Raw genomic sequence first — 23,162 nt, 5'->3', positions numbered from 1 at the left:
GGTCCAGATACCTAGACATTCTGGCTACATGTCCAGGACCATTCTGGCTATTAGAATGCATGTGTTTTGAGGTGACACCATGGAACCTAGGAAGTGGTATATCCATTTGATAGCTTCAGGGAACAAACTTCTATGCTGGCGTTCTCTCAAATGTAAAGGTCATTTTTATATTCAACAGGGCTGTAATGTAAGGCCTACTCAGCATTGTCATAGTGTATTTTTTTGCAGTAGTGCTATGGTAAGATGGGTATGTTTTATTGCAGTGGCCCTCTATGGTATTTGCAGTACTTACACTAGCCCTTTTTATGGTAATGCAGGCATGAGTCTACTAGCTGCCCTCAGGCAGTAGGCCTTGTATGGTAAATGGTAAGGTGATTGCTTGGTCTCTGTAGTCTGCAGGGTGTCTGTTAGTACTAGGTGATGGTTCAGTGGAAAATAAACCGTAATGTTAATGACACAGTTGTCCCATGCATAGGGGGACCCTGTATGGAAGATGCCACACACAGCCTGCCCTCGTGGTGCCTGCAGTGCAGATGGAGCGTTGGATTATTTCCGTAGGCCTAATGTAACAACAACCAGTGAAAGATGTCTTCCTTCACGTAAGAGCTGAGTGTTTAGAGCCATAGTCATACTGCCAAAAATTCTTAGTGAACTACAGCCAGTAAATCTACTGAAGACAATTGTCATAGCTTGAAGGTTGCCATGGTACAGTCAAGATGGCAACAATGACCAAACTGTACACATGTCACATTTATTACATGGTTTTTAAAAACTTTTTGTAAGTAAAACCATCTCTTTTATATGAACTGCAGAGCAACTGACACTAATTCGGTAACTGTTTAACTGAGGAAAGGTTCATTTCTACTGTGTAATTCAATGCAATCATGAAAAACAAACTGGACAGACATGTATTTCATATCACGAAATCCACACAATGTAACAATGGAGACCAAAGCAGTCCATCCATGGTCACGACTAGTGAAGTTTCTAACACTGGCTATCTGGACAAGTTTCATCAGAGTATATATGACAGTCAGAATGTGTGTGATGTGCTGGTGCGTGTTCTCATACAGACATACCAAACTATGAGCATCACAATCCCTCAGCCCTTATCAAACACTGGGGGGAGTGGGCAATGGAACTGATGGAACTCTTAGGGGAAACAGATCTTCATGGCATGCAGTCACACCCATGCTCACAGTCACACTGACTGACAGGTCATTGTGACCTATTAGGACCACGCACATGACAGTGAGGGAGGTTACAAAAATACAGCAATTAGATGCAAACAGTAATATCAAAGAAACAAGATGGAAAACCTGACAGTCAAAAAATATAAAAATAGATAGGATACATAAAGATATTGTTACAAATATTAATGGACAGAATTCTCTATAAACTGAACTGACTTTTGAGATCCCTTGACTTGCACAGTTCTTTTGTAACATTAAAGCCACTTCCATTACATAGTAATCACTTCATGTGAGTTGGACCTGTCATTGGAAAAACACAAACTATAAAAATCTGGATATCCCAAACTCCGGCTATACCCCACTGACTTATATGGAGAAAATGGCAAACATGATTAAAAAGGATGTTGGTTTATCAATGAAGGAAGAGTTGTGACGGTGATGTCTTATGTCTGAAGTTGCTAATAGGGTTCTTCTGGAGCCTACATCCAGTCATTACTTTAGAGTATAATCTTTACAATGGTATGATTGACCGATACTGACGAGCCATACTGGACATACTGACAGAATCCAAATATGACGCATACATGAATACAAATCATATCTGTGTAGTTACTGCTTGTCTTATGATTACGATCTGCTCTATGAAAGCCCAACTGTTTCAGAAGTGTTTCAGATATGAAAATAGAGTTGAAGGGCCAATGAAGATGTTTTTATCTCAATATCAAATCATTTCTGGATAACAATTAAGCACCTGATTATTTTAGACCATTTTAACTGAAAACAAACAAAAATAGCTTCTTAGCTAAAAGCAATTTCTCAAGCAAGAATTTTGCTAGGACTGTCGAAGTGGTCTGAGTGAGGGGACTAATTATAGGAGCCTAATGGGAGGGACATGTAACCTGAAAACTAGCTATTGTTGGCAGAGAGGAGGGCAAACTCTCTTTGTTATTGGCCTATTAACTTAAACCGCCTGGTGATGTTGCCATGTAGTCCAAAACCCCACCTTTGCAAGACAAGATGACATTTTCAAACAGCTCTTACACTAAAGGGCATTATCATAATTTTCACAATTTTACAGCATTATTCCAACCTCATAGTTTGGAAACATATAAAACACAGGGGAAATAAAGTTTTTGACTGCACTGTCCCTTTAAAATTAGAACTTTTAGGACATTGTAACCTGGTCCTTGTGGGTCCTCGGGGGCACTGTAACTCTGGGAGTATGTTGCCCATCATCAATACTTTAAGTGGTTTCTAATGCTCAGTCATATAGGGATTTTGTCCCTTCAAATTGGAGTGAATCATTTGTCAGCATTGTAAACAGAAAATCCAGTTAACAGTACATAGTCTTACAAACTGAAATGGCAGTAGGGCCAGATGAGACCGTTTTCAAGTGGAATACATATTATTACAAAGAGTAATACCATTTGTTTTCATTGCCCTCACACATACTTTTTAGTTTAGGATACATCTAACCAACAGGCCAACCCCAAAGCTCTATAACGCCACATTCACTAACATAGGACAACAAGCTTGATGATCTCATATTTCAAAACTATGACATCCTAGTAAAAACAAGAAAACAGTTATGTGCTTCAGGTCAATTTAGGCCTAGATTCAATCAGATCAAGCGTCAAGCGGCGATAGCCGACACCCACATAGCTGATGTTTTGGCAGTGTTGGTGGTGGAACTGTCAAATTGTTGAGCAGCTGCTCTTGATCATTGTCAGGTAGTCATACCCGTCTCACATTACAAGTTCAGAACGAGAAAATGTAGGCTATATAGAAATAATGACGCTCAAATTGAAAATAATTCAACTAAATAATGAGGATTTCTATCAGCCTAATCGAGTTGCAGATTACATCACACATTCCAGTATTCAAACTTGTAAACAAGGCTGCATGGTATTCTTGTAGGGCTCTATTCAATCTGTAAAGCTGAAGTGCTACACATTCCAGGATAGAAATGTAATGGTATTTTCCGATTGAGCCGACATATGCAGTGTTAACCGTGAACACAGTCTCTGCTAATGCGGGAACACTGCCTTTAAATTTCAATCAGGGTGTAACGCTGATCTTCCGCGGTCCGGATTGAATAAAGCCCTTAATGCTACTTCATGCAGCCAATGGCAATGTACGCTTTAGGTATAATGCCAGGAGCCGCTTGTGCTATTTGACAGCTCTAACGCAGTTCCACCTCTGACACAGCCACAACAACAGCTTTGCGGATGTTGTCTAAAGTGGATCTGATTGAATAGAGCCCTTAGTTAATAATGTTTTGTCTTCAGATATGGCCGCCGGAGAAACATATTTTCAAAGTGCAAATCTTTTTTTCTTAAAAAAAAAAAAAATCATCTTTCAATTCTAAGTACCTACTAGGGTACCTTGGGAGAATCGGTAGGTAGGTATGTCTGTGAACATGGCTGGGAACATCTGACCCTCAGTACACTATAGAAGAAAACAAAAGCACCACTATTCAGAGGACTGCTAAGACAAGAGTCCTTTAGTTCTCTTCATATCCTCAGGTCAGGTGGTGTATTTACATGACAATACTCTCTTGGTTTAACCTTGGGTCCGATGTGAAGGGTGAAAGTAATTAAGCAACTTATGTCTGTAAAAAGAAGACTGTTCGTTTTGAAAACTTTTCATTTGCATTTTCTTTTTAGTTGGGAGTAATTTTAAGGGGGTTGTTTCCACCTAATATTCATTCCGGTAGGGAATGTTTTTGTTCTGTTTTTCTTTCCCATGTCAATCGTCCAGTCCAAATGTTAAAAATGATCAAAGTTTGTTGTATCTCCTTCAGTTTGACTTCTTCATTTTCAGATGATACAGGCAGAATTCATAGGTACAAAGTGGTCAATGTCATTCAGTTTGCCAAGACCTTTTTCCTGTCTCTCTCTTCTTCCCTCTCTCTTTCCCTCCTCTCTCTCCCTACCTCTCTCTCTTTCTTTCTCTCTTTTCACTGTGGAGTGGGAGCAGCGGTTGAGGAATGGAGTGTATCCCCAGGGGCGCTGGACTCTGGGTTCAAAAAGAGGAGAAGAATTTGAGATGTGTAACACAAACATAGTGCAAAAACATTCAACAGTACAGTTCAAGTTAATTCCAATGGATCACATGATCACCTTTATACAGTATTAGGTAATTACTGAAAATTCACAGTTGGTCAATACAAAATGTGACTCACCGTGGAGTGTTGGGGTGGGGGTGGTGTTGGTGCTGGAGTGGCCTGGTGGGCGGGGAGGTGAGGAGTGAGGACCACTGGGGGTCGGCTGGGGCTCAGTGGGCTGGGCCTGGGCAGAGGAGGGGCCAGTCATGGGGACGGAGGAGGCAGAGGGTGCTGGGCTGGGAGCTGGTTGTGGTGCAGGGATACTGGGGGCCGGCTGGGACTGGGTGGCTGAGGGGCCCTGGGGTGGGGGGCCCGTGGGAGCCGGGGCGGGGTGTGGGCCTCCAGTCTGGCTATGCTGCTGGTGCTGGATCTGTTGGAAGTGCTGCTGACGCGCCCTCATCTCTGCATACTTCAACTGCTCCATGTGGAACGACTGACGGTCTGCCAGCAGCTGCTGCCTCTGGTACTCCAACTACACATACACACACACACACACACGCACACACACACACACGTAAATGCGCAGTCCAACCAACAAAGCAAAACCAACTAGTCCACTTAAACTAGATCCCCCATAATGCTTCGCTACTGCCTGACTCACAGCCTCCCTCTCTCGGTCCATGATGGTCTCCAGCTCTTCAAAGTGTCTCAGTTTGATCTCCAGCTTCTTCATCTGGGTCTCCACCAGCAGAGCCACCAGAGACTTGATCTTCCTCTCCTCCACCGCAGCCAGGTGCTATGGAGAGAGAAAGACAGAGGGAGGGATGGAGAGAGGGGGTGGAGAGGAAGAGAGAGAAGAAGAAGCATAGGGGAGAGAAAAGGGTAGAGAAAATAATCTTTAGTATGTGAAAATAGAACAGACATATACTGAACTGAACATATACTGTTTTTTGTATTTTCTTGCACAGTGAAAAAAATATACTAAACAAAAAAACATGATTTACATAAGTATTCAGACCCTTTGATATGAAACTCGAAATTGAGCTCAGGTGCATCCTGTTTCCATTGATCATCCTTGATGTTTTGACAACTTGATTAGAGTCCACCTGTGGCATATTCAATTGATTGGACATGATTTGGAAAGGCACATACCTGTCTATATAAGGTCCCACAGTTGACAGTGCATGTCAAGAGCAAAAACCAAGCCATGAGGTCAAAGGAATTGTCCGTAGAGTTCCGCGACAGGATTGTGTCGTGGCACAGATCTGGGGAAGGGTACCAAAACATTTCTGCAGCATTGAAGGTCCCCAAGAAGACAGTGGCCTCCATCATTCTTAAATTGAAGAATTTTAGAAGCACCAAGACTCTTCCTAGAGCTGGCTGCCCGACCAAACTGAGCAGTCGGGGGAAAAGGGTGACCAAGAACCCAATGTTCACTCTGACAGAGCTCCAGAGTTCCTCTGTGGAGATGGGAGAAACTTACAGAAGGCTAACCATCTGCAGCACTCCACCAATCAGGCCTATATTGTAGAGTGGCCAGACGGAAGCCACTCCTCAGTAAAAGGCACATGAGAGCCCGCTTGGAGTTCTTCAAAAGGCACCTAAAGGACTGGGGTGAAGGTTCACCTTCCAACTGGACAACGACCATAAGCACACAGCCAAGACAAAGCAGGAGTGGCTTCGGGACAAGTCTTAATGTCCTTGAGTGGCCCAACCAGAGCCCGGACTTGAACCCAATGGAACATCTCTGGAGAGACTTGAAAATAGCTGTGCAGCAACGCTCCCATCCAACCTGACAGAGCTTGAGAGGATCTGAAGAGAAATGTAACCTTTATTTAACTAGGCAAGTCAGTTAAAAACCAATTCTTATTTACAATGACGGCCTGCCCCGGCCAACGCTGGGCCAATTGTGCCGCCCTATGGGACACCCAATCACCGTCGGATGTGACACAGCCTGGATCCTAACCATAAAGGTGTGCCAAGCTTGTAGCGTCATACCTAAGAAGCATCAAGGCTGTAATCGCTGCCAAAGGTGTTTCAACAAAGTATTGAGTAAAGGGTCTGAATACTTATGTAAATATGATATTACATTTCCTTAAAAACCAGTTTTTTCTTTGTCATTATGGGGTACTGTGTGTATATTGATGAAAAATTCAACAATTTAATACATTTTAGAATAAGGCTGTAACGTAACAAAATGTGGAAAAAGTCAAGGGGTCTGAATACTTTCCGACTGTATAACGTTACTGGAAGACAAAAAATACCACCTCATTTCTTATGAGATTTTAGGATGATTGTACGAACGGTCACATTTTTCTCTCATGTGGCCTCAACAGCGTGTTAGGCAAAATATGTGCTTTGATTGAAACTAAACACAGGTAAGCTATGCAGTTTAACACTATCTGCAAAAACATTTGCTCCACTGTATATAATTCAGAACAGGCTTACTTGTAGGCTACTTGGAAACAACACTGTATAACTCAATAAGATCTAAATGCATATCCCATGAAACTGATTGAGATCAAATGATTAGTATGCAGACGCTGCATGGACGTTTCAGAATCAGAACGTGATTCAGATCTTCAGCTGTGGGGAAAAGGGCTCCAGGTGGGCGGGACGGGGTGGTTACCTCCGGATCCGCAGTCTCTGCCTATTTTTGAATCCCTGGGGATTGGCTAGGAGAGCTGATTTTGAATCAGGTGCCTCCTAATGTAATTGTATGAACGATGGCTAAACTGATCGTAGATCAGCACTCCTACTCTGAGAAGCTTGATACATACAGCATCTGATCCTAGATCTGTGGTTAGGGGCATCATGCTAAACAAGGGTCAGAAGTCAGACCTTGGCTTTGACGGCAGCAGCAGCCAGGGCAGAGGCAGCAGCGGTAGCCAGGTTCCCCTCTCCCACATCCCGTTCCACCTTCGCCTTCCTTTCGCCCTCGCTCTCTCCTTCTCTCTGGCCCTCCTCCAAGGCCTCCTTCCCTTCCTTCTCCTTCTCTCTCTCACCTAATGCAGAGTGGGAAACATATAAATCACACTTAATTTAGTGTCTAAGAAATAGAGACAGAATCCACTATTTTACAGAGATTACAGAGACATTCAAATTCAGTCACAGACATAAACATTACCCATCTCTGTCTCTGTCTTCTCAGACTCTCGGTCTCTCTCTCCTTCTCCCTCTCTCCCTCTCTCCTCCTCCTTCTTCCCATTTTCTCCTTGCTTCTCATCCTCTTCCATGGCTCCATCTTTATTCTCCTGTTATCACCATGGGGATAAGGATAACAAGGTCAGCTCTTTACTGATACTTGATTCCCCCCCCCCCCCTTTTTCGTGGTATCCAATTGGTAGTTACAGTCTTGTCCAGTACGGATTTGGGAGAGGCGAAGTTTGAGAGTCGTGCGTCCTCCGAAACTCAACCCAGCCAAGCCGCACTGCTTCTTGACACAATGCCCGCTTAACCCGGAAGCCAGCCACACCAATGTGTCAGAGGAAACACTGCATCTGGCGACCGTGTCAGCGTGCATTGCGTCCGGCCCGCCACAGGAGTCGCTAGTGCGTGATGGGACAAGAACATCCCTGCCGGCCAAACCCTCCCCTAACCTGGAAGACCGTGCCACTCGGGAGGCCGTCCTTACTGATACTTGAGTATCGATCATCACAACATAGACAATTCAGAACTGGTTTGCCAGAAGACTCGACCACGCAAACACAGGTACAGTAGAAGTCCAAACAGACACCATACCTTGGTCTCCCTCTTCTCCTCACTGGATTGGCTGTCACTCTTACTCTCCTCACTGCTCTCTTCTGGAGGCAGAGAAAAGACAGATGAGTTGTCAGCCAGCCTTACGTCTACCCCACCTGCAACTCGTTTTTCAATTCAGATTGATAAACTATTGACATACATACTTATGTGGAAACATGACCAAAGACGACTATAGTTTTAGATAATAGTAGATGGAAGCTGTACCAGGTTTGTCTCCTTCCTCCAGGCTGGTGCCTGCGATGCCGCTGCCCTCCAGGCCGTAGAGGGGGTCCTGTCTGCCACTGGCCCGCGCCGCCTCCTCCACCCTCCTCACATGGGCCTCCACCAGTGCTGCTGGGACCTCCTCCTTCATACGGGAAAACTCCTCTGAGAAAGAGAGAGAGAGAAGAGAGAAACAGCTGAACGCTACACCCAATACACAATCCATCTCTAAAATGTCTCTCTTGTCTCTCTTTTTTTAAACTTCAAGACACCTCCTGGTAAATAACGGTTAACTAAACAGTTATCTGACACAAATCAGGCCAGTCTTTACTGTGTGATCTGACCGACGGTTAGTTAGTGAGTTGACCCCTCACCCAGGGCAGACTTGGCGGCTGCGGAGGCCACGCGGGGGTCCACCACGGAGGCCAGGAAGGCCACTGTGCTCATGACGGGGTTGCCTGCCTGGCTGAAGGGGACGGGCTGGTAGGCCAGGGGGCCCAGGGACGAGGACATGTCCTCCAGGTATGGGTCCTCAATGGGCAGACGCAGGAAGTGTAGGATACACTCGTCCTGGGTACGTGAGCCCACGTGCTCTGACACCTTGTTCCAGTCATCCTTGTACATCTCCAGACCCTGAAAGGGGAGGGATGATATGATTGATATTAATAATTATAATGTTATATTAAGCCTTAGATTTTGTTTTCAGATAAGTGCTTTGTGTGTTTTTGTTCGTCTCAACACATTTTAAATGTTATGTTTATTTGGATTTAAAGGGCCTTTTGTTGAACCATTCTGTTGAATGGTAATAAAGTGGAGGAGACAGCTGTTAGTTACCTCTAGCAGCAGTAGTGTCTCCTGTTCGGTCCAGTCTCGCATGGCATTGGCAGCAGTCTTACTCTGTAGACAGGTAGAAGTAATATCACTGAAACACATCACTACTCTTTAATAGTTAGCTATACAGTGCATTATGATCCTCATCAGTCCTGCAGTGTTGTGAGCCATACCTTAGGAGGCCCAGTCTTCTTGCTGTACATGTCTGTCCTCAGGCCAAAGTTCTGCAGGTCGGCTGGCTGCTTCTCCTTCACCTTATCGGGGAATGACAGAATCTGCTGGGCCGCCGGAGTCTATAGGGGACAGAGAGAGAAGGTAAGTGGAGTGAAACTACAGTCAAATAGAGACATCTAGAACCAAAATATAGATACAATTTGTGTTTGTGCGTGCACATGTGTTTATCTGTGTGTCTGTGTGTGTGTGTGTGTGTGTGTGTGTGTGTGTACCTGGGATGCCTTGGGCTGCAGGGGCACCAGGCTGGAAGGGGTGTCAGCCAGGACGTGGAAGTGGGAGGTGGGCGGGGGGCCCATGGGGGTGGGCCGGCTCTCTGAGTCCACCTGGTAGTTGATCAGACCCCACTGCTCCAGGAATGCATGCACCCTGAGGAGAGGAGGAGGTAAATATTACTGCAGGAAGTAGATGAAAAGAAAAGAAAACAATGACAGTGTGTACACAATGTACTACAGCAGGGGTGTCAAATCTGGTCTAAAGGTGTTTTTTTTAAACTCAATAAACTTTAAAATGTCTAAAACCAAATGGAAACTGTGTAGAAATGATAATGGACCTACATTCATACAGTTTCTTGACTGTGTCCATCTCTCTAATCAACCAAATGAAAGCTAGACAGTCAGGCAGCATCGGAAATTCTATGATGACCAGAGGACTAATTTTTGCACATTTTGACGGTGAGGAAATATAACCCATTTTCAGTGCGGCCCTCCGACACTCGTTGAAGACCGAATGAGGCCCTCCGGACCTCGTTGAAGACCAAATGCGGCGACCGGGGCAAAATTCGTTTGACACCCTTGTTCTACAGTGTTAAACCAGCCTGATCTGAGCGCAGCGGTCTAGTTTCACAAAGCTAGTATTATACTCTTCTTATAAGAATTACAAAACAGAGTAAACTGTAATGCGACTGTTGTAAATGTCCTGTGTGCAGCGAGTCCTCCTAACCTCATGATGGCGCACACGTCTCCGGCCAGGTTCCTACGACAGGCAGTGGAGGTGAGGTACTCCTGCGGGTTCAGCCTGTACGTGTCAATCATGAAGTTCCTGTAGGCCAGGTAACTGTGGAGAGATAGAGATTCTTGTCAGTGAATATACAGTTAAGTCACTCCAAACCTTAAAGCTGTGTGAAAGATGTTGTTTTATGCATAACACAGAGGAGTGCATAAGCTAGGCATGTGTAATAATAATATGTTAGCATGGGTTTACTCACATCTCAGGGGTTTTGGATTTGTTCTTGCCATTGAAAAACTCTGGGAGGGCTCTGCGCTCAATAGCATGGACACTGAGAAAGAGAGAACGAGATTAACATACAGTAGACTAGCTATACCATTTAAGAGCATCTCTCTAGAACAGGGATGGGCAACTGGCAGCTCCCACCCTCGGATCAATCCCCCCCCAGTTAGGGAATAGTAGAATACACAAGGATCAATTTCATCAGCAGCTTTTTTCTTGTTATGTCAGTCACTGATAGTTAACCATGTCAGCTAACATTTCTTAGATTGCTAAGTTAGTTTAGCGGACAGCTATCTAAACTTGTTATGGTCGAATTACCACCCAGGGGACCCACATTGATTTAGTTAGTCTCACTCAGATATTATATTATAAACTGCAAACATTTCTCTCCACCCTATGGCAAAATGTGTAGAACTGTAGGAAATGTGCTTTAAAACAGCTCATTGTCCTCTCTACTCCATGGCACAATGAGTAGAATTGCATGAAGTTAGTTATACAATTGTAAAATCTTCTCAACACCCCATGGCCAAATGTGTAGAATTGTACGAAACAAACTCTAAAGCGTAACACTATAAGGCTGATGATCCGGGGGTGGGGGGGATGTGTAGCCTACCTGTTGTAGTCAAACCATGCAGCGTAGCTGGGAATGATGATGTGGTGGGTCTGCTCAGTCACGTTGTCCTCATGGAGGTCCGACCCTTTCACCGGCTCTCCTTTCACACTCGGAGAGCCCTCCTCCTCCTTTTCTGCAGTTTCCATGGATTCATCCTCTTGCTCATCTGTTCAAGAGATAAAAGAGGAGATAATGAACATAGGAGGACAGAAAGGATAGATTAAGCTAAAATATAGTGACCTCACCCTGCAGACAGTGTATACACTGAGATGTAAAGTTATGATGTGATGTGTGTGTTGTGCATCAGGTTGGATACTGTGACAGCAAAACATTTAAATAATCTGTACATATGGACAAATATAGAAAGCATTGTATTGATGAAGTAGTTCAGGGAACTCACCCAGGTCTGTCATGGTACCTCCTTTCACTGGTGTCAACTCAGAGTCTTTCTTAGTGTTGGCTACAGAGAGACAGAGACAGAGAGGGAGGGGGACGGGGGTTTGCATTTCCTGTGACACAAGACTTTAGTTCAACCCCTGACCTTCAGTCACAATGATGATAGTGATGTTTCAACCAGCGTAAATATCAGGAGGATAAGCCAATGGGCTAAGTCAAAACCGTACATAATAAAGTGGATGTGTGAGTTAGAATGTTCACTAACAAAATGTCATATGTATTTTACATGTGTGTGTTGTGTACCTGTCTTAGGTAGGGTGACCTCCTCTACAGCAGGTACAGGTGATGGTTCATCCAGATCTTTAGTCAGATCCTCTGGCTCCTCCTCTCTCTGGCCTCGCTTAGACTTAGTGTACGGGGTGGTGGGCCTACACACACACACACACACACACACACACAAAGTCAGTCATACTGTATAGCATCTAAAGGCTTGTATTTCTTAGTCATAGTGTGTGTCAGCAATCTACAGATCTCCCAATGACACCTCCACAAAGGGCATCATCCTGGGCTGGCCTATACAGTAGTAAACAAAGGGTAGTAGGGTAGCACACACACACACACACACACACATACACACACACATACCCTTTCTTGGTGTTCTTCTTCTTGCTCTCCTGGGATGTTGGAGTGGGCGAGGGGGAGGGTGAGCGCTTCCTCTTCTTGGCGCTGCCGGGCTTCTTGTCCCGGCGCTCGTCCCCTGGGGTGGTCACCTCGTCCGTCAGGGTCTTGGCTGAGATCCTCTTCCTCTTGGGGCCCCCCTCTCCGACCTCATAGTCCTCCTCATTCATCCACTCATTAAACTGGTCCAGGTCCAGGATCCACTTGGCATGGACCTGAAGAAACACAGTTTTTAATATGATGTCATAAACAGGGTGTGAATTACAGGGGAGCCAGGAGGGGCTCAGCTCCTCTGAATGAGACATTAGCTCTCCTAAATGCAACAAAAGTCCAACTTTGGAGGGGTCTCTAAATAATGCTAATTTAATATTATACTATTTGCTTAAAATGTAGTGGTAAATATGTTTTACAGTGGTAAATATTACAATAAAAGTATCCAAATACCACTACATCACTGGCTACCGGTAGGCCTATTTGAAGTTCATGGTAACAGGCCTACAATTTGTAGCCTAGAGTAGTAAATTGAGCGTGTGTATTTGGGTGACCCTTCCCGTTTTCCCCGGAACAGTTTCAGCGTCCCAACTTTTCAGCAAAAAAGTTTCATTTATCAGCAAGATGCATCAATTGTAGGTCTTATCAATGGCTGAATGTCATTAGGCACACTGTTTGGTGTTTTGTAATGGCGTAAGTGTACATGCGATGCACTGTTTGGTGTTTTGTAATGGCGTAAGTGTACATGCGATGCACTGTTTGGTGTTTTGTAATGGCGTAAGTGTACATGCGATGCACTGTTTGGTGTTTTGTAATGGCGTAAGTGTACATGCGATGCACTGTTTGGTGTTTTGTAATGGCGTAAGTGTACATGCGATGCACTGTTTGGTGTTTTGTAATGGCGTAAGTGTACATGCGATGCACTGTTTGGTGTTTTGTAATGGCGTAAGTGTACATGCGATGCACTGTTTGGTGTTTTGTAATGGCGTAAGTGTACATGCGATGCACTGTTTGGTGTTTTGTAATGGCGTAAGTGTACATGCGATGCACTGTTTGGTGTTTTGTAATGGCGTAAGTGTACATGCGATGCACTGTTTGGTGTTTTGTAATGGCGTAAGTGTACATGCGATGCACTGTTTGGTGTTTTGGAGTGGTTGAACATGCATACTTTTTGAAGTCATTTGTTTGACAAACAGATGAAAACACTGTGACTGGTTGTGCCCATGCTACATTGAAAGGTAATTCATTTCTACCATTAAATGATATCTTTATTATTAGGCCCATAAAACAAATTCATATAGACCCCCCCGAATATCACGGTGTAATTCGCACTCTAGTAGAGAATGAATGACAGGTACTATCAGGATGTTCTAAATAGTAGGCTACGTAGTATGGTTAGTACATAGTAGAGAATGTTTGTAATTAGTAGGAAAGAGCCATTTTGGGCACAGCCCTTACACACAGAAAGAGCCATTTTGGGCACAGCCCTTACACACAGAAAGAGAGGAAGAAAGCTATGTGTGCTGACCTTCCTGGGTTTCTCTGGGCTGGGCGGATCTTCCACAGCTGCCTCCACCTCACTGGCTGAGATCCAGGTGTCATAGCTGAGCAGCAGGGGACAGAGGTCAGATGGAGGTCAGAGACTAGTGTCAGCCTAGTGCACTACATGTCACAACATGGTGCTATAACACAGGCTGAGAAAAACAGTGTGGAACTGTTTGCTTTTGTCGTGGTGTATGAATAGGTAAAGGAGATGTGGGTATGGGTTAGAGAGCATGTTAGTGTACATTCACTGTTTGACTTTACTCAATAGTGTCAGTATCACAGGTGTTAAAGTTTGCTGTGCTGCTAAAGGCTAAGATTGAGTTGACTGTGTCAGGCTGAGGCCCCAGTATGGACAGTACCTACCTGTCAGGAGAGTATCCCCAGTGGAGCAGCACCTGCTTGTCTCTCTTCATCACCGGACGCACCCACTCTTCTGAACCAACCAGGGGATTGGTGAGAGAGAGAGGGAGGGGCCTCATTTTCAAGCCACTACATTTTTGTAATTTAGTAGATGCTCTTATACAGAGCAATTAAGGTTAAGTGCCTTGCTCAAGGGCACGTTTGATCCATAATGTTAGACTGACTTACCCTCCTCAAGACTGGCAGGGATGGGAACCACCACATGGGAGCTGCATGTCTTGTCTTCAGTTACTGAGCCCTGCTGGCAGCAAACAAACTCTGCTTAACTGTGTTTGTATGTTGTGTTGTATTGTATTGCACTGTATGTGTACTCCATATACAGTTTCGTCACTAGGTCAAGCCTACCTGGTGCCTCTTGATTATGTCCTTCAGTTTCCCCAGCAGCTTGGCCTCAATGTCAGAACTCAGGTAGATCACTGGTCGACTCAGACAGTTGTTCTAATCGACAGATGGCAAGAAAGAGAGAGAGAGTGAATAAGAAAGAGAGAGTGAATAGGAAAGAGAGAGTGAATAAGAAAGAGAGAGTGAATAAGAAAGAGAGAGTGAATAGGAAAGAGAGAGTGAATAAGAAAGAGAGGGTGAATAAGAGAGAGTGAATAAGAAAGAGAGAGTGAATAAGAAAGAGAGAGTGAATAAGAGAGAGTGAATAAGAAAGAGTGAGTGAATAAGAAAGAGAGGGTGAATAAGAAAGAGAGAGTGAATAAGAAAGAGAGAGTGAATAAGAAAGAGAGAGTGAATAAGAAAGAGAGAGTGAATAAGAAAGAGTGAGTGAATAAGAAAGAGAGGGTGAATAAGAAAGAGAGGGTGAATAAGAAAGAGAGAGTAAATAAGAAAGAGAGAGTGAATAAGAAAGAGTGAGTGAATAAGAAAGAGAGGGTGAATAAGAAAGAGAGAGTGAATAAGAAAGAGAGTGAATAAGAGAGAGAGAGTGAATAAGAGAGCGAGAGTGAATAAGAGAGCGAGAGTGAATAAGAAAGAGAGGGTGAATAAGAAAGACAGAGTGAATAAGAGAGAGTGAATAAGAAAGAGAGAGTGAATAAGAAAGAGAGTGAATAAGAAAGAGAGAGTGAATAAGAAAGAGAGAGTGAATAAGAAAGAGTGAATAAGAAAGAGAGAGTGAATAAGAAAGAGAGAGTGAATAAGAAAGAGAGAGTGAATAAGAGAGTGAATAAGAAAGAGAGGGTGAATAAGAAAGAGAGAGTGAATAAGAGAGAGTGAATAAGAAAGAGAGGGTGAATAAGAAAGAGAGAGTGAATAAGAAAGAGAGTGAATAAGAAAGAGAGGGTGAATAAGAAAGAGAGGGTGAATAAGAAAGAGAGGGTGAATAAGAAAGAGAGGGTGAATAAGAAAGAGAGAGTGAATAAGAAAGAGAGAGTGAATAAGAAAGAGAGAGTGAATAAGAAAGAGTGAGTGAATAAGAAAGAGTGAGTGAATAAGAAAGAGAGAGTGAATAAGAAAGAGAGAGTGAATAAGAAAGCGAGAATGAATAAGAAAGCGAGAGTGAATAAGAAAGAGAGGGTGAATAAGAAAGAGAGAGTGAATAAGAAAGAGAGAGTGAATAAGAAAGAGAGAGTGAATAAGAAAGAGAGAGTTAATAAGAAAGAGAGGGACATAGAACAATAGATAAATAAATAGTTTTCCAAAGAAGAACACGGCAGACTGACCTGTACCAGGGATTTCTCGATAGTCATGAACATCTCCACATTGCGGTCCATCCGAGAAGGATTCTGAAAGTCAAACCTGCGCCTGCCATGAAGACAGACAGGAGTCAAAAATCTCAAAGAACCTTGTCAAATATTTCAATAAAAATACATCATTGTCCAAATGAAAACATCTCAAGGATCAATCTATTTAGTTTAATCTTAAACGGAACGTTTCAACTATACAACTGGGTTCAATTCATTTGAAGGGAATGTATGTGCAGTGAGCCAAACAAAATCTAATGACGTTATTGAAACTCTTACCAGCCCTGATCACTCTTGAACTTGTAGGCTGCTGCCAGAATGTGGCAGAGAGCCCCACCAGACTTAAAGTCCAGGAAACTCTTCATCTGAACAGAAAGACAGAGGGTTAGATACAATATTCTTTAAAAAAAAATATATTTAACCTTTATTTAATTAGGTAAGTCAGTTAAGAACAAATTCTTATTTACAATGATGGCCTACCCCGCCAAACCCTAACCCGGACGAGGCTGGGCCAATTGTGCGCCACCCTATGGGACTCCCAATCACGGGCGGTTGTGATACAGCCTGGACTCAAACCAGGGTCTGTAGTGACGCTTCTAGCACTGAGATACAGTGCCTTAGACCGCTGAACCACTCGCGAGCCCTAGAATAGTGTAATAGGGGAAGCACAATACCCAATTGTGTGTGTGTATGTTTGTACCGGCAGCCTGGTGAGAGGTGGGTTGCTGACATGTCGTCCGAACACCTCCTCCTGAAACTGCAGTAGCTGGACCACTAGGCTGGACAGAGACTTGTTGGTGGGGGGCTCCGCCTGGATGTACTGAGGGATGAGAGAGAGAGAGGATTAACATGGAAATGTCCGAATAAATAGACATTGTAACTTAAGTTTAGTTTGTGTGTGCATGTGCGATAGCGAGAATAGGATTTGTTTTTCTATATCCACCATAGAACTTTGACAGTTTGAACACTACAATTAACAAAAGCAGAATTAATTTGATTGTCAAAGAAACAACAGGTTTCTTTACGTGAATCTTTGCATTCTTTCTGTCTGGGCCAGGTTGAGAATGGTAGAGCTGAGCGCATGCTCTGAGACAATAGACAGGGCTTTTTGGCAACACTATAATGAGAAAATTCTGCACACCATCTGGGAAGGGGTAAAAGGGGGCGGATCATTAAAACTCAAGGCGCATATATTGCCCTAAAAGAACATGGCGTGCAATGGGGTGAAAGATAAAACCGAAAGCGCCGGTAAAAAGACAGCTCAACATCTGGATTTGTGCACTTGCGCTGCCGGTGCGGTAGCCGGAGTATAGACATCTGCAATCAATGAAATTACCGTTAGATAGCCAGTTGGGTTTCCTCCCCTTGAACAAAAACCTGCAACACAGGCCATTCATTCCCCTCTACTAAAAGGGGGTAGTAACATGGATTTATGTTCATAATTTGCAACGCGGAATTTCCCCAAGACGTTATCGCAGCATCCTTTTGTTTCAGTCTCGTGAATGTGTGGATTAAACCGCTGAACTATCCTGCAACCCATCTCATCTCACACCCTCCTTCTCCTTTCTCTTTGCTCACTCGTTTTGCTGTTAGGATTGCTCTCCTTCATTTATGATAATATGAATGCGTGTATTTATTACTTTAGCAAAAAAAACAGGCAGTACCTTTTTATAATTCTTGCCCAACCAAACGCGGACATTGTCGAATTGCGAGACGGTATCAGACGTTTCGAAATATTTTACGTTCGGGCCGCCGTCTTTCTTCCGCACCGCCATCTTTGTCTGCAGAATGACAGCGACCTGGTGGTGGAAAGAAGATACTGCAGTCGGTGGGCCCATTACTGCCACTGTAGTTGCAGTAAATATACAATAGGTGGCGTCATTGCATAAAGATAATGCAGTGCGTAATAATGTCTGCATCGTTTTAAACACGGACACCAGAGAGTGCACATTGAATGTAATGTAGGCCTACCTTTCTAAATTATGTTTTGACATGGGATGAGAGAAATCATTACCACATTTTAAATATGTATTTTCTACATAAAAACAAAGCATTATGTATGCCTGGTATTTATTGCTATTTAATTAGGTTCGTTAGGTTTCAGACATTCTGCTCTCATTACCCAAATGTGCTTGCTCACTATTATAGCAGTTCTGTCTCCGAGTTGTATTTCGCCAGGGCTCACTTGAAAAAGAGATGTCCATCTTGTGGTCTCCCTGTTTTTTATTTAACCTTTATTTAACTAGGCAAGTCAGTTAAGAACAAATTCTTATTTACAATGACGGCCTACCAGGTAACAGTGGGTTAACTGCCTTCTTCAGGGGCATAACAGATTTTTACCTTGTCAGCTTCGGTTACTGGCCTAACGTTCAAGGATAAAAAGATTGAAGGGATACTTGGGATTTTGGCAATGAGGCCCTTTATTCACTTCCCCAGAGTTAGATTAATTTGTGGAAGTTAGGTTGCATTCCAAACACTTAAAAGACACACCCTCTCCCCTCAGTCCTCAAATTAAGTGGACACCTCTGATGACATATCATGCATGACCTCTGACAAGTTGACAATTGCAGGGCAAGGGGCGAGGAAAGAATGAATGAATTTGACATTTTCTTGCCCAGAAATGTGTCTCTCGTTCATCCCACGGTTGTGTTTTCAGTCATCATGAAACCACTGGTAGCTGTTGTGTGTGCATTATATGCGCTACAGTCAATTATGTTTGCGTTTCATATCTTGGCTAGAAGACAAAGCCTCCGCAGACATCGAATGTTAGCCATCTGACTATATCAGGTAAATCGAAAATTACAATCTAAGTGTGATGTCAGGGAAAGTTGTACACGCAAGCTAACGTTTCCAAAAGCAAACCAAACAAAAACATAATTACTTGTATGATACGTGTTTCAGCCGTCATGTGCATTAGTAGCACAATTTCTAACTTATTTAAATAATTTTTTACATACACTTGTATGTTTATTTCTCCATATTAATAATGGTTTTAAGTTTTGGCTGACTTTTCTTAGCAGATGTACAATTGTCGTAAATTAAATTATGCGGCGTTTCAGGCACCGGAGTGAACATAATTGTACGCTCGCAAACTCGATCAAAAACGAGGGCTGAGGGGCTTGTGTTACCAACTTCCTATGCTTGGCTAATCATTTAGACCGTCTACAAAGATGGCCGTGGGGATTCCCCCAAGTGCATAAAGTGAGGTTAAGTGGAGGAGGGTGTGACTTTTATGTGTTTGAAACGCAGCCTTGGAGTTAGGTTTGCGAGCCAATGCTAACTAGCATTAGTGCAATGACTGGAAGTCTATGGGTGTGACTGGAAGTCTGCTAGCATAGAATTCCAGTCATTGCACATGTTAGCAGATACCCATAGACTTCCAGTCCTTGCGCATGCTAGCAGATACCCATTTTGACGTCCAGTCATTGCGCTAATGCAAGTTAGCAATTGCGCTAGTTATTAGCTTCCTTCAAACTGCAAGCAAAAATGGTATCCACAAGTTCATCTGACTCTCGGGAAGTAAATAAAGGGCCTCATTGCCAAAATCTAAGGTATAATAATATATCCCAGAAACATCCATTTCACATTGTTCCAAAGACAGAAACGCGGCTGTCTGGTGAATTCTTCTCTTTTACCTTTTGCTCCTATTCTCCGTCTACACCCGTCTCCGCATACCCCTCATTAGCACTAAGATAGATGTATATGTTTGTGTGTGTGTGCGGAATCATTACTTTTGTGTGTATGGGTTCATACAAATCAGTGTTTATGCATGGAAATGTGTGAGTAATTGAAAGTCTACATGTGTCTGTATGTCTTGAGTGTAAGGGGGTGTGCATGTATTTCTGTATGTGTGGGGGGGAGGTGCTGGAGAGGAGACTGAAGCCTATTGATTATTTTAATCCTCCTATTTGTGAGTCTGTGATCCTCTCAGCTCAGCCTTCCACAGGGGGATTGCTAATGGGCACGAACGCTTCCCTCCTATGCCCTCGCTCCCTGTCCAATTAACTTTACACTGGAATCTGCCAGGATAGAGTGTGAGGAGGGGAGACTGCCGAGGTATCCCCCCTCCCTTCCACCACCACTATCCCTCCAGTCTCCCGTAGGAAACAAATTCAGCATCCAGAATACTATTACCTCTCACCTTTAATTAAATATCTGTCTGCTTGTTTTCACTCTGACAAGATGAGACCACAGACTAGTTCACTGAGGGAAGGAGCAGGACACGGGTCTATTCTGTAATTCTAGAGTATTGCTTGTGGTTTCAGGGGTTAAGAGATGGGATACTGCCATTTTATATGAGGAAGGGATTTCTCTATCACCTAGCTAACTGTGGTAATAGTGAGATAAAAACAATTAAGAAGTTGCAAACTCAGAAACTATTCATACCTCTTGACTTATTCCACATTTTGTTTCGTTACAGCCTGAATTCAAAATGGATTCAATACATTTTTTTTCTCACCCATCTATGCACAGTACCCCATAATGGCAAAGCAAAAACATATTTTTAGAAACATGTATATCTAATTTACGTAAGTATTCACACCCCTGAGTCAATACTTTGTAGAATCACCTTTGGCAGTGATTACAGCTGTGAGTCTTTCTGGGTAAATCTCTCAGAGCTTTCCACACCTGGATTGTGCAACATTTGCCCATTATTCTTTTAAAAATTCTTCATGCTCTGTCAGTTGGTTGTTGATCATTGGTAGACAACCATTTTCAGGTCTTGCCATAGATTTTCAAGTAGATTTAAGTCAGAACTGTAACTCAGTCACTCAGTCAAAATTTACTGTCTTCTTGGTAAACAACTCCAGTGTAGATTTGGCCTTGTGTTTTAGATTATTGTCCTGCTGAAATGTGAATTAATTTTCATGTGTCTTGTGGAAAGCAGACTGAACCAGGTTCTCCTGTAGGATTTTGCCTGTGCTTAGCTCCATTCTATTTTTTTTTATCCTGAAAAACTCCCCAGTCTTAATGATTACAAGCATACCGATAACATGATGCAGTCACCACTATGCTTGAAAATATGGAGAGTGGGACTCAGTAATATGTTTTGGAGTTTCCACAAACATAACACTATTTATTCAGGACAAAAATAATAATTACTTTGCCACATTTTTTGTAGTATTACTTTATTGCCTTGTTGCAACCAGGATGCGTGTTTTCCAATGCCTCGCAAAGAAGGGCACCTATTGGTAGATAGGTAAAAAGATAAGAAAAGCAGACGTTGAATATCCCTTTGAGCATGTTGAAGTTATTAATTACACTTTGGATGGCGTATCAATACACCCAGTCACTACAAAGACACAGGCGTCCTTCCTAAGTCAGTTGCCGGAGAGAAAGGAAATTGCTCAGTGATTTCACCATGAAGCAAAACCGTTACACATTTTAATGGCTGTGATAGGAGAAAACTGAGGATAGATCAACAACACTGTAGTTTCTCCAACATACTAACCTAATTGACAGAGTGAAAAGAAGGGAGCCTGTACAGAATAAAACTATTTTAAATTATTTTACCCATCTACCAGTGGTGGAAAAAGTACTCAATTGTCATCCTTGAGTAAAAGTAAAGATACCTTAATAGAAAATAACTCAAGTAAAAGTGAAAGTCACCCAGTAAAATACTACTTGAGTAAAAGTCAAACTATTTGGATTTAAATATATTTAAGTATCAAAAGTGTAAATGGAATTTCTAAAATGTACTTAAGTATCATACGTAAAAGTATAAACCGTTTCAAATTCCTTATATTAAGCAAACCATGCCTCGCAAAGAAGGGCACCTTGATGGCAGTGGTGTAAAGTACTTCATTTAAAATACTCTAAAATACAACTTAAGTAGTTTTTTTGGGGTATCTGTACTTTACTTTACTATTTATATTTTTTCTAACTTTTACTTTTACTTCACTACATTCCTTAAGAAAATAATGTACTTTTTACTCCATACATTTTCCCTGACACCCAAAAAAGTACTCGTTACATTTTGACAGGAAAATTGTCCACTTCACACACTAATCAAGAAAACTTCCCTGGTCATCCCTACTGCCTCTGATCTGGCAGACTCACTAAACAGAAATGCTTTGTTTGTAAATGATGTCTGAGTGTTGGAGTGTGCCCCTGGCTATCCGTCAATAAAAAAAGAAAAGAACATTGTGCCGTCTGGTTTGAAAAACCTCCCTGGTCTTTGTGGTTGAATCTGCGTTTGAAATTCACTGCTCGACTGAGGGACCTTACAGAAATTGTGTGTGTAGTACAGAGATGAGGTAGTCATTCAACAATCATGTTAAACACTATTATTGCACACAGAGTGAGTCCATGCAACTTATTATGTGACTTGTTAATTAATTAAGCAATTTTTTACTCATGAATTGATTTAGGCTTGCCATAACAAATGGGTTGAATACGTATTGACTGTAGACATTTCAGCTTTTCATTTTGAATTAATTCGATTTTATATATTTATATTTTTTACATAATTCCACTTTGACATTATGCGGTATTGTGTGTAGGCCAGTGACAATTTTTTTTATCCATTTAAAATTTGGTCTGTAACACAACAAAATATGGAAAAAGTCAAGAGGTGTAAATATTTTCTGAAGGCACCTAAGGTTTATCCATTAAATAGTTGGGAGCATATATAGAGTGAGCGACTTTCTTTACTTATTTTTAGACAGTTTACTCTTTGTTAATCAGCACTTCTACAAAACAATGGTAGACTGAATGTAATGAACATCAGTGCTTGACTTGGACTGAAATAGCTGCCAGTGCTCATTTTGGGTGCCGGTACTGAAAAATGTAGAAGCCAGTATTCAGTTCCTGTGAGCTCCTGAAGTACATACATAAATGCAGTATTAGTCCTTAAGTCTGTAACATGTAATTTGTTTTTTCAACCCACCGCATATCAGCAAAAGTGAATACATTACTGCAGTAAAAAAATTGAATCATTTTTTTGAGATTGTAAATAATGACATCTTTAGAGGCGTCTTCACATTGTTTTATTGTAGGTCTTATATATTACCTTAGGGTAGATGAAATAGTTGTTTCTAATATTATACATAAGATATACACACAAGGTACAATGACAACAATCAATTCATACCGTTCATAAACAAAGACCAGGTTTCCTTTTCAACAGTAAGTTATTTAACATTATTTAGTGCCAGGGAACACAGTAGAATGCAGCATGACACAGAAGTCATGTACAGACAAACAAATCAGCACATTATGTTGGTTTAAATAAGATGGTCGGTGGTTATTGTAATAATGTCAGTTAAGATATAGTACAGGAATAATGTTTTCATTTGACTGATGCAGTTTGATAATAACTGGTGTTCTGTCTTTAGATC

General features: G+C 42.4%; 1 protein-coding gene across 4 annotated transcripts; it reads right to left on the bottom strand.

The window, feature by feature from the left end:
• Positions 1 to 686: 686 nt before the first annotated feature.
• LOC109891128 (SWI/SNF complex subunit SMARCC2) lies at positions 687 to 17,601 on the bottom strand. 4 transcript variants are annotated; one of them, XM_020483453.2, is made up of 25 exons: positions 17,487 to 17,601; positions 16,523 to 16,642; positions 16,102 to 16,187; positions 15,802 to 15,883; positions 14,483 to 14,575; positions 14,306 to 14,375; positions 14,081 to 14,150; positions 13,701 to 13,776; positions 12,149 to 12,396; positions 11,807 to 11,931; positions 11,508 to 11,567; positions 11,108 to 11,273; positions 10,472 to 10,543; positions 10,207 to 10,320; positions 9,480 to 9,633; positions 9,207 to 9,326; positions 9,037 to 9,099; positions 8,577 to 8,835; positions 8,206 to 8,367; positions 7,981 to 8,042; positions 7,367 to 7,493; positions 7,081 to 7,244; positions 4,901 to 5,035; positions 4,378 to 4,771; positions 687 to 4,211 (listed from the first exon to the last, which is right to left on the bottom strand). In XM_020483453.2, exons 1-25 carry the CDS (start codon positions 17,595 to 17,597, stop codon positions 4,153 to 4,155), a joined length of 3,192 nt encoding a protein of 1,063 aa, XP_020339042.1. In that variant the 5' UTR covers positions 17,598 to 17,601; the 3' UTR covers positions 687 to 4,152. The 4 variants fall into 4 exon arrangements, with proteins under 4 accessions (XP_020339042.1, XP_031681060.1, XP_031681061.1 ...); XM_031825200.1 differs by having other exon boundaries at positions 14,306 to 14,378; positions 17,487 to 17,599; XM_031825201.1 differs by having other exon boundaries at positions 7,981 to 8,039; positions 14,306 to 14,378; positions 17,487 to 17,599.
• Between the last annotated feature and the right edge of the window lie 5,561 nt (positions 17,602 to 23,162).

This window comes from Oncorhynchus kisutch, linkage group LG5 (assembly GCF_002021735.2).
Source record: "Oncorhynchus kisutch isolate 150728-3 linkage group LG5, Okis_V2, whole genome shotgun sequence".
Taxonomy (NCBI): Eukaryota; Metazoa; Chordata; class Actinopteri; order Salmoniformes; family Salmonidae; genus Oncorhynchus; species Oncorhynchus kisutch.
Note: the sequence above shows the minus strand (reverse complement) of the source record. Positions and strands in the feature narration are given on the sequence as shown.